Raw genomic sequence first — 11,526 nt, forward strand, 5'->3', positions numbered from 1 at the left:
ATACTCTCTCTCTCTCTCTCTCCAAAAGATACAGCACAATAAATTATGTTTCTACCTCTGTAACTCCTCTGCATTTCCTCCCTGACTTTATCTCACACACACACACACACACACACACATACACACACACACACAGAGATGCAGCGGTACACACTAACACAAGCAGGGAAAGAGATAGCGGTAGACACTCTTATCTCTAAACATTGGCAGCTCATAATGAGAGTGACTTCCTCTGCAGCCAGCGGTTGAGTGGTGCTGACAGCCTCTCAGCCCTGCGTGTCAGCACATGGGGATTTGAAGCGTTGCCTCGTCTTGACAGCTGGGCCACGCACTTACAGATGTTTTCACACTCAGAACACACGCACACATTACAGTGTATGCACACATCGTTGCAACTACGCTTCAAGGTTGACTTCAGTAGTAGGAAGGAGGAGGACAAGACGCGTTTGAAGTCTTGACACATGGAAAAGACACAATATTGAGCTTCGGTGTATTGGGGCTTATGAGTGGTGAGTGGGTGATATACAGAGAGCCGCTGTTCCAGCCAACAAGGAGGAGGACGGAGCTTAAGGAGAGAAGTTTAAGCCAAACAGACATCAATACACAACGACGAGGGGGGGGGGGGGGGGGGGGGGGGGGGGGGGGGAATTCATTGCAAGCCAAAGAACACAGTTTTTGATTACTGAGGGACTGCCTGAACAAGATTTGACACATGCACAGATTGGAGATGAATAGCTCCAAACTAAAAATCTGTCTAGATTTAGTTCAACTTAAGTAGCAGTTACTGAAATCCTTGACATGTAAGGACAAGGGGAATGTCTTGAAAAAGTTCAAAAGTTCAAATTATGCTGTAAATCTCAAACTGCTCCCTGTTTACTGTAAAGTTTTGAAGTACAAACAGTAGCTTAAGATAAGTGCTCCCAACCTAAATGCTATATTATCACTTCGAAATCGCCAAACAACTGTACAAGGTCAGTCTGCAGGCCAGAGTGAAATGATAGTTGTATAAACTCATCTTTATTCATAGGTCGCACCTCCTGGAATCTTTGATGCTCTCATCCGTTTCCACCCCATCATTTAACCACAGCTGCTGTATTTACGTTAAGTCACTTTTGGCTGCCGCCCAGACTGTCGATTACGGTCCGTGTCACTTATCGTCCAGTGTTACATTTCTCTCACTTCTCATCGCTACTTCGGCGCTAAATGACGATTGGCTCGCGCAATAAAAAATGCTCTCTTATCTGCAAACAGGGCGATCATGTAACGTAATCTTTGTGGCGACGGGCCAAGATGTTTTGAAACTATTTCAAATCACCCATTCCCCAAATGAAGAGACGGTAGTAAAGACAAGAATACCTCAGTTGTGCTTTTGGTGTTCTAGAGGAAATAAAAAAAGGAGAGGTGGAGAAGATGGGGAGGACTACGCGGGCGATATCTTTTTAGATGCCGTCATGCAGAAGTAGTGGATGTAGAGGTGGGAAGAGAAACAACGGGTGGAGAAAATGTTTTGAAACAGCAAGCGTATATGAATACAGTAATATGAAACTGTCCAAGCTGTGCATTCATCCATTTCCTGGAGGGGTTTTTGATTCGCCAGCAGCCTGGGCCAAATGGTATGGCAGTAATTCTGAGTCCACTTGAATCTCAGAATAATGCTCTCTGTTTACGTGTTGCTCCCTCCTGCATGGATCACTGACTCATAAACACGGAGCGAGCAACTGGTGAGGAGAAAGGCAGCCATTTCATCTAAACTCCTCGCTCTTTTTCCTCTAAGCTTATATGAACTCATGCGGCGCGATAGAGAATTGTGTGGGTTTTTTTTCCTGCTCAGCATGACGTCTTGCCTCTTTTTTGTTTACTGATTTTACAAAGCCGGCGTCTTACAAAGCTGGAATCTAACGAAGTTCAAATAAAGGTTGCGTACCAAAATGTACAGATGCGTAATCAGATAATGTGACACCTGTAGGAGGAAACATCTGTGTAGAATTGTGTTTTCTCATATCTCACACAAGCACACTTCTCTATCTATCTATGTCATGCATTCTGTACGTGCTCGATGTAAAGCAAAACCAACACACTTTTCCACTAATAAAGCAGCAGTCTCAGTGGTTCCACAAGGCAAGCAGCAAGAAGAAGAAACTCACTGAGCCCTTAACTGAACTAAAACAGAGACATCAAAACAAGGTGGAGCTGCTAAAGAGAGATAGAGAGAAAAGGATTAAGGGACTGAACACAAGGATGTTTTGTTGGGAAAGAAAATGGAAGAGAGCGATCGACAGCTCGAATTAAAACACGGAGCAGAAATCATACAAAAAAAAAACCCCACCATGCTTCATTACATCCTCACACACACACACACACACACACACAGTGTCCAGTGTTTTAAAGTATTTTAAATATTTCCTGCATGGAGTTTACATTTGAGTGATTATATGATGGAGATTCTGAAAGCAGCCTCAGTAGAAGAATCTAAAGTTTCCATTAGTTGTTGGAGCGTACTGTATGTGCACCTGGCAGGGAGAGTGGCCTCCTATAGTATGTATCAGCTGTTGAATTATGAAGACGGCAGCGCTTGCAACACTTCTATCCACTTTCAAGCAGCTATGGACTATCGATCCTTATTGCTATGAAGAATTTATGGCGATCTAAAATCCTTAAACGTGCTGCAACAAAAGAAACCTCCGACAACAACAACGTGAATGTATATCACTAAACTTTTCTTTATGATCAGGATGACAGATTCAGAAGTGTAGGTACTCGCTTTGAGTGTTCACTCTGTCTAAATGAAGCACATGCACATATTTTCATGTCTGTGAATAAGCAGTGAATAACTGGTGTGGACTGCTGCTGTAGTTGCTCATTTTTTTGGTGCAGAGAAATGAGTTGTTCTGTGACTCACTGGACTCAACCCCAGAGGTAAAGCCACTCTGCCCCAGGTAAAGATCTGAAAATAATTAGCTAAATTAACCCAGTGGCAATGCTGTGTGTTATGTGCATGTGTATTTCAGTTTTTTTTTAATAAACACGCAGTTAGATTTGATCACTGAAGCTTGACATTACGTCAGTGTTTTATACTTTTTCCTTGTACCTAATATGTGTTTTATCATTTATAAAACATACTTACATGCACTTACATGACTTCAATGTGCAATAGCCACTTCCTGAGATCTACTAGATCTACTGTGACTAATGATGAGTGATGAAGATGACAATAGAAGGAGGGAAAGGGAAACGGTGTGGTGATAGTCAAGTGTTTTCTATTACACACATGATCTCTAAGAAAACCTTGTTGAAATAGCCCTTTATTTAATTGTTAATCCCCATTAAGTATCAATTAATGATATTCTGTAAATCATTAATAAATAATCATATCATTCAATCATAATCAAAGATAATGCAACCACTTCAGCCGCACATTCAGCGTATGTGCGGCTAAGACGACGTCTCTCTCTAATGAAACCAGACTGACAGACACCGGCATGCCATTGGATGTGTGTGTGTGTGTGTGTGTGTGTGTGTGTGCGCAGTGTGAGTGCATCTGCCCGTCGTATGCATTGGTGTCACAAGAGATTAGTGGCTTCAGTCAGTGACACGAGGTCGATTATGGAATTACGGGATCATCATGGCTGCCTATTGTTCCTATAGCCTGGGATCACTGAGTCTTATTGCCTTACCGAGACAAACGTGGGACACGTTTCAGAGAGCCTCCTGAAATAGAGGGTCTGAATACAGACGCTTGACTCGGATCACAAGCACTTCACACAGTGTCTAAGGACCTGAGAGCCTCTGGGAAAAATAAATGAATTTACTAATTAGCGCTATAATACAGTTTATCATAAAACTATTTAGCCATATAGCTTCACATTGTAGGTATGTAGGAGATAAGAAATGAGGTGATATAGGAAACTGCTCTAATATCACTCCTACATCTAATATAAAGTTCTGTGCAAAACCAGACTTAAATTTGCATAATTTTAAAACAAGTATCCCCAGAGTCCTTTTCATATCGGTCCCTTTAGAACCTGTGTATGTTTTTGTGGCTCTTTTGTATAAATTCTTAGCTCTTTCAGTCCAGTACGCTGCACTGTAGGACTGAAAAGAGAAGTGATCAAAAACAAGCTCTAAGCTCTAATCATTTCTGCCTCCATCCTTCTCCTGTCACCTCGCCCTTTAATTTCCACAGAAAAGAGCAGGGGGGAGGCTGGGTGATCTCATGCTCGTCCCTCGTCCGCTTAGCCTTACCCTGCTATTCACTGGTCAACCCTCAACCCCCGCAGCCTTCTCCTCTCACCCCTGCATCCAATGGTCCTGCTCCATGGTTCTTTTTGACGCACGAGGTGGTTTGTTACACATAAACCACCTGAGAAGTCGTCCTTGGAAACTGTTTGGAAAAGCGCAGGAACTTTCAAAAGAATACTTGACAGGTGATTGGATGAACACCGTCTTACGTTGCCAGGCAGCCAATGGTTCGGACACAATCGCATAACTTAAACCCTGACAAGATACTCGCTCATCTCCTACTACATCTGTCCCATCCTGCTTTGTCCCTCTGCTCTGTCTTATCCCCACTTTCACTTATACAGACAGTTCAAACATCTCACCCCTCATCAACAGATGCAGGACATTCTCTCTATAACTATACTTTAATGTCAGAGCCAGGCCAGTCTGATGTTATATCACAAAGCTGTCAACATAACATAAAGAGGTATTTGGACCGGCCCTGAAAAAACTAGTCAATTAGTCTGGTGGATTTTCTTTTTTTCTTGTAAAATACTTGATACTTTTCCCTCTTGAGCTTATAAATATCCTTCAGATAAAACAATCTGAGAAAGAATAATCACCTCTTTGGGCGAACTACTCACAACTCAATTTCACACTAAGGCCAAAGCTTGTGATGAATCGTGATAAGCAAGACATTAGGAGCCGTATTTATTGATAGAAACTTTAATAATTGATTTGAGCAATTTAGAAAGTAAACATCAAATATTCTCTGGTTCCAACTTCTCAGATATCAGATTCCTCTGTTTTTTTCTGTTATATCATTGTAAACTGAATATCTTTAGGTTTTGGACTGTTGCTCTGACAAAAACAAACACTTCAAAGACTTGATTTTGGACTCTGGGGAAGCATTTGTTCACTATTTTCTGACATTTTAAGATGAAAATCAGTAGTCGCAGCCCTACTTTGCATAACTCTTCTTACAAGAGAAACCAAGGATGATATGATGTCTGATTTGTATAATAAAAGAGACGTATTTAAAGCCATCGATCGACATAAAAGAGGCATTCGGACAGCAAAATAAGGAGCGCCTGCCTTCGCTGAGAGTGACACCGTAAATCTGTCTGTTCCTGCTCCTTGAATGCACAGCTCAGACTGTGGAGACCTGTCACCTGCCTGTGTTGTGAACTATGATCCTGCGCTGCACATGCTTCAGCACTGATGGCCCTGTGGGTGTCTCATCCTTTCTGGGACTGGTAGATTACAAAACCAGTGATGTATACATAGTGTGATGTGGTGCGATGTGGAGGCTAGTAACGAGAGGAGAGCGTATGCTTTTTCAAAACGTTGGATTCTCAGACGGCGTTTCTTTAGCAGCAAATTGGTCATGAAGTCGGTACCCAGTCCAAGATGTTGTTTATCTGCATCACGCCACCCACATTATGATGTCACCCTTCTGTAGGAGAAGAAGCACTGGTTTAGGGCGAAAAATTAAACAGAAAGAAAAAAGGCTCCTCTCGCTATCAAAAGGGTCAAAAAATCAGCCTTGTTCTTTGAAAAATGTGGAGGCAGCGTGTCTGTTCGATTTGACACGGCACTCGTCACCTGCAGTGTAATAATGAACATCTAAGCAGCTGCATGATTGCGCTACATTCATAGGTAAGGTACTCTAATACCCACAACAGTCTCTCAACTGTGGGACCACAGAGCACCGGAGCTGCTGCGATGAAGGGAATAACATCGCCATCTAGAGGCTTTAGTCGGCATCGCTCTCTCTCTCTCTCTCTCTCTCTCTCTCACACACACACACACACACAGAGATGGGAGCTGAAAAATGCATGTCATGCTCTCCCACGTTACTCACAGAGCTACTCACTCTCAAGTCTTTTCAACAAGTGGATTCAAACAGCCACAACAGGATCCCTTTCCACAAACCACAGTGAATCACACCAGCAAACCCGACAGAGCCCTCCTTTTTTTTTTTTTTTTTTTTTTACAGCCAAAGCATTTATCTACTGCTTGATGAGACGCAGAACTATAGCTCCCCATGCAAGGTCACTTCCAGCCAGCATGCAATATCGCCGGGGCTTAGAACGAGGGGAGAGAAAGACAGATAGCGGAGAGGATGATGAGGGGAGGATAAATACTTGACACACAGATAACCTTCAGTGAGAGCATGCACGACTTGAAGTTTTATCTCAACAGAGACGGGTGACCAATGAAACAATGAAAAAATAAATATTTAGTGATGGAGTGAAAGTCTCCACAGAGCCTTTTTTTAAAAAATCCTTACCGATGATGGGAGCCAGGCGGAAAATGTCAGATAGACGGCTGTTCACAGGCTCATATGGGGAATCCTCCAAGAAATCATTACCTGTGAGGAAGACAATCAGATGTTAGATAGATAGATAGATAGATAGATAGATAGATAGATAGATAGGTTTGTTTTTTAACCCCCTCTTGTTTTGTTTATCATCCTTCACCCCTCACAATGGCCTGCATGTGACATGGCTTATTTGGGTCAGTCGATATCCACGCTGGCACACAGCCACACGCCTGATTAGGCAGGTTGGTCAGCTGTGGTTGCGCAACTGGAAGTCGACTCGCTGGCGATGGGCTGATTGCAGTTTAGGGACTAAAAGGCCCCCCTGCTACGATCAACACTTTAAGATGGTACTGCTATCGCTGAGGGGTTTTCATGCTCCATTACTTTCAAGGAAAGTGATTTAGGAGGTCAAAAAAAAAAGTATCTCGGCTATGCAGGACCACGGCTGAGGACGGGGGGGGGGGGCAGATTTGAATGAAAGTTGAGGGATTGTGCGTGATCGCATTGGACTGTTATATATATATACTGAGATACTGTGTGCCAGTTTTTAGAGTTTTTGTGTTTAGGGTAGCAGGGAGGGTCATAGAGCTGGAAGGGGAAGGAGGGAGGATGAGGACTCATGGTGCCCCCCCACCTCCACCCCTCCCCTCCTCTCCATACAGCAGTGGGAGGAGCTGGGGCAACTAATCATCTCAACCTAATACTGAACAGATCAGAAATCCTAAATGTCCATTTCACATTTCAGCAGCAGATTGTTCTCTAAATGTAGCAGCCCTGAACGAACCCTTGAGGGTCTTTATGGGGGTCTTCAGAGAATCTGTAAACCTTCATGCTATAATAACACTATTTCAAAGTCCATATTCAAATAAGAGGCCATAATTCTGAATAAAAAAAATGTAAATAAACGGTTCTTGACATGAAAAAGTTCCACCATAAGCACTAAACCCACCTTGTAATGTCTGATAGATCCCCCAGTAAATGCGCAGGCAGTTCTTCTCTTTCTTCATCCCCCTTTTACATCGGCAGTTGTACAGCGGGCTCTGTTTGAGCGCGTCCATGGCGCTCCGGCACTCGTCTTTGGCCTCCAGGCCGGCCACCATGCTGAAGTTGCTCTCTTTGCCGCCGGCCACGCACTGCCTCATCGTGCGGTACTTGGTGCTGCACGCCTGCTCCTTCAGGCACTGCTCACTGGCTCTCACACAGTCCAGCCGGGTGGCGCCAGCACGCAGGTTCTCCTCAGCATAAGACAACACATCTGGGAAACAGAGAGTATCATTTATTATAATAATAATAATGAAAATGAAAATGATAATAATTATAATGTCGCTTGCTTGCTGTCTCACAATAAATGCTCACGTTTAAGTAGTGGGATACTTTGCAAGCTGCTTTCGGGGATTAAAATATGAGGGATGAACTATCCAGTGATATAAACATGTAAACATTTCAGTCGCCAGTAAAGGATCGATACATTACATATGATCAGTATTAGAAAGCTGTTAATCGTGATCACCGCAGATACGAGAAAGTTTACAGACAGTTTCATCATCCCGATAAAAACAGGACGTTAAGTGATATTTAGGTTTGATAAAGCAGCGACAGCCCCTTACTGACTTTTTCGTTTATGAGCACTTTGGACTATAGTCTCAAAGTCTGAACGCTTCCCGGGCTCCCAGTGAGCAGCTGCCTCTGTCAGACTCTCCTTATTAACAAGGCTCACAATTTAGACACTGAATATTAGGAAGCACCTTCGGGATAAATTAGTATCAAACAAGCAGCGGTTGTTGGTAATAGATCAAGTGAAGTTTACCTAAAAGAGGCAGGAGGACATACAGCACTGTGAGGATCATCGTCTTCCCCTCCATGTGAAACATAAACCCTTGTTGGAACGAGAATTTGCGAACTAAAAGCGACTTAGTTTAATTCCCAGGGTACTTCCACTGTATTAAAATCCATTGAAAAGACGTAGCAGTGCGCGCTCCGTTGTACAGATCCAGCTCGCTTCATACGAGAAATTACCTCCCCTCGGAAAAAAAAAGTGTCCAGTGCCGATTCAGCACAGTTTCTCTGACTCTTAATAGTCTATATTTAAAAAAAAGAAAAGAAAAAAAAGACACAGATATTTCTTTCTTTCCTTCCCCGTGCGGGTGGTCTTCTCGCCGCAGGGAGACAAGAGACGAAGGATCAGAGCAGCGGTGGCAGAGAAACGGGCGAGTGTCCTCCAACTCCAGCCAGTGGGATGCTTGCGTCTGAGCGCGCACAGCCAACTGGAGTCCCACTGCTGTCTAGCGCATTCAGCAGGAGGAGAGTGCAGCTCTCCCCCTCGCACTAAAGTATACAGTAATCCCGTCATAAATTTACAAAGATAGACATTCCCATCACAGCAAACTCGCTCCCTTATTGTGGTAATATTATAATGGAAGCAATGGAAATTAAATATTTAGCTTTAAACTCACTTAACTCACTAATGAGCACCGGAGTCCCAACGGGTGCATTACAATAACCCCCAAGATTGAAAAGAGTAACGTCACTGCTGAGTCGCACAAAAAAGGTTTATTATATGCTGTTTACCTTTAATAAACTTTCCAGCTCACATCCTCACAAAAGTAACCACATTCTCAGTCTGTTAAAATGCATGTAGCCTGATACATAACCACAGAAGGCGTGTGGTTGCATTTAAGATTTTTATGAAATGAAACCAACATCAACTCTTGTGATGTGTGTGTGTGTGTGTGTGTGTGTGGGCTGGTTTTACATTTCAGTAGAACTGCAGTGACAGGGAGAGGGCAAAGGGCATGACTCGAGCGCATTTTTTTATGACATGATTAATATAGCAACATGTTGAGCAGCTTATATGGCAATTTGTCAAATCTTAATCCCCTTTTAACTGGAGTGCCACTTGAGCGACAAAATGAGCGGACATATTTCAGCTGCACGCTACTCACTGCACATCATATTTCAAGCATGTGTGTGGCTGTGGCTCCTCCCTGCTTTTTTTTTTTGCGATAATGTTAATCCTATTTGCAAAAAAAGAAGGTGTAATGCAACAGTAACTGCAACACGTGAAGACAGCAGCATGTTCGGTGTTTGATCATGATTGACTTCAGGGGTATTGTAATATAAAATATAACCTCAGCTGTATGTTTCTGATAGGCCTGCTTGTCAAATCAGCCGGACAGCTCTGCGCTGAGGAAAACCTGCCCTCAGTCCACACACAGGAGAGTGGACACTGTGTGACTGTCGCCATCTGTTGGTGGTTTTAAAGTAAAGGTCACTGTAGTGTAGAGAGGCCATTTATGATATGTTTTTAACAATAGCTACTACAAACAGTGGTGGAAAAAGTATTCAGATATTTTTAAGTAAAAGTATCAATACAGCAATGTAAAGAATACAAGTAAAATACAAGTAAATACATACAAGTAAAAGTCCTGCATGGAAAATCCGACTTAAGTGAAAGTACATAAGCATTAGCAGCAAAATGTACTTGTATTGCAGTAACAAAACAAAGTTCTGATACACAAATGTGTTTTCAGTTTTTTGGACTTTTTCTATAATCTTTGATTTTGGCTGAAACCATTTACTGAAATGAAAGCATGTGAGAAGTTTAGAGGGAAAAATCACTATTTGGTGGAGCTGTTAACAACTCATAGACATGTGAAATGTGACCCCGACTACACACTGCTTTTTGTGAAAACGTCAAAAGCCAAAAAGGTTGGAAACCACTGGTTTCATCTTTAACAATGTGTTATATTTCAAAAGCTTGTTATATTATCCATTGTGTCAAATCTTCATCTGAAAAGTAATTAAAGCTGTCAAATAAATATAGTGGAGTAGAAATTACAATATTTCTCTTTGAAATGTTATGTAAATGTAAGTATAAAGTATCATAAAATGGAAACACTCAAGTAAAGTACCTCAAAATTGTACTTAAGAACAGTAGTTGGGTAGATGTACTTAGTTACTTTCCATAACTTGGGTGATTAACGCTGGAATGCAAAATTAAAACGAGTCTCACATTTTCAACACTTCTGTTTGATCAATTCATTGTCAAATGAATAGAAAATCCAACAAACACAGCATGATTGTAATAACAGGGAAGCTGCATCATGCGACTTGTAACTCTTCCTATAGCTCATTGATTGCCTATATGGTCTATTCAGAGGCTAATCCACTTGGTCAAATACATGGGACCAGACTATGTCAATGAGCCTCTCTCTGCATTAAAGACTCTGAATCAATCAAGGATGCCGGCGTCCCCCACAGTAAATCAACCAACACACAGAGAGAGAGAGAGAGAGAGAGAGAGAGAGACATACAGAGAGAGAGAGGGAGCAGGTTCATTCAGCGATGGGATGAAATAGCTTATTTGAGCGCCAGTGAATAATCCTTTATTGAAAAGGAAGCCATGATTAGGTAGGTGCGATGAATCAATCCTGCAAGGTACAGTCACTTTTCAGAATGACTTTCAATTTTATTAAATAGATATGCCACAGGCCAATGTCCACAGCTACTTTTACAGAAAACATGACTGGAAAAGAGACAAAAATGGGTACAAATGAATGACAGGCTTACAATTTGATGACTTTGCTGTTCTAAAGTCTCCAAAGGGAACATTGCCAGTCTGGGGGAAGGCTCACTCTGGTGATTTATGAAAAGCCTCAATCAATATCTGTTATTAATTTTGCAAATGAATGTCTGAATTATGTAGTCCCCGGGTCATTTAACGTTTCGCACTGTAATGTGCTTCATGGCACTGGATCAGAAGCTTTGTGTCCCAGTGGGGAAATGGGAAAATTGGTCAAAGTCACTGATTCTGTGACAAATCTATGCATCTAAGCCCTGAGCAGTGGCTTACTGCAAGAGAGAGCTGATACAACGCTTTATCATGTGGCACTCAACTGGACGGAGACTGATCAATGAAAGTTTAAGTGACCAGTGTTAGCTAACATTGCTGTAACCACTAACACTGTGTTACAGAACAAGAA

At 42.3% G+C, this 11,526-nt stretch overlaps 1 protein-coding gene across 3 annotated transcripts in view; it reads right to left on the reverse strand.

The window, feature by feature from the left end:
- gfra1a (gdnf family receptor alpha 1a) overlaps positions 1-8,949 on the reverse strand; it is a 101,943-nt gene extending 92,994 nt beyond the window's left edge. Inside the window, exons 1-3 of one of the 3 annotated variants that reach the window (XM_042432660.1) lie at positions 8,352-8,949; positions 7,494-7,799; positions 6,512-6,592 (exon numbers count right to left, since the gene is read on the reverse strand). In XM_042432660.1, coding sequence (XP_042288594.1) covers positions 6,512-6,592; positions 7,494-7,799; positions 8,352-8,415 — 451 coding nt within the window. In that variant the 5' untranslated portion in view covers positions 8,416-8,949. Of the gene's footprint in view, positions 1-6,511; positions 6,593-6,708; positions 6,828-7,493; positions 7,800-8,351 lie in introns of those variants that run through there. The other 2 variants (XM_042432661.1, XM_042432663.1) reach the window with 2 other exon arrangements.
- Between the last annotated feature and the right edge of the window lie 2,577 nt (positions 8,950-11,526).

Source organism: Thunnus maccoyii, chromosome 14 (assembly GCF_910596095.1).
Source record: "Thunnus maccoyii chromosome 14, fThuMac1.1, whole genome shotgun sequence".
Taxonomy (NCBI): domain Eukaryota; kingdom Metazoa; phylum Chordata; class Actinopteri; order Scombriformes; family Scombridae; genus Thunnus; species Thunnus maccoyii.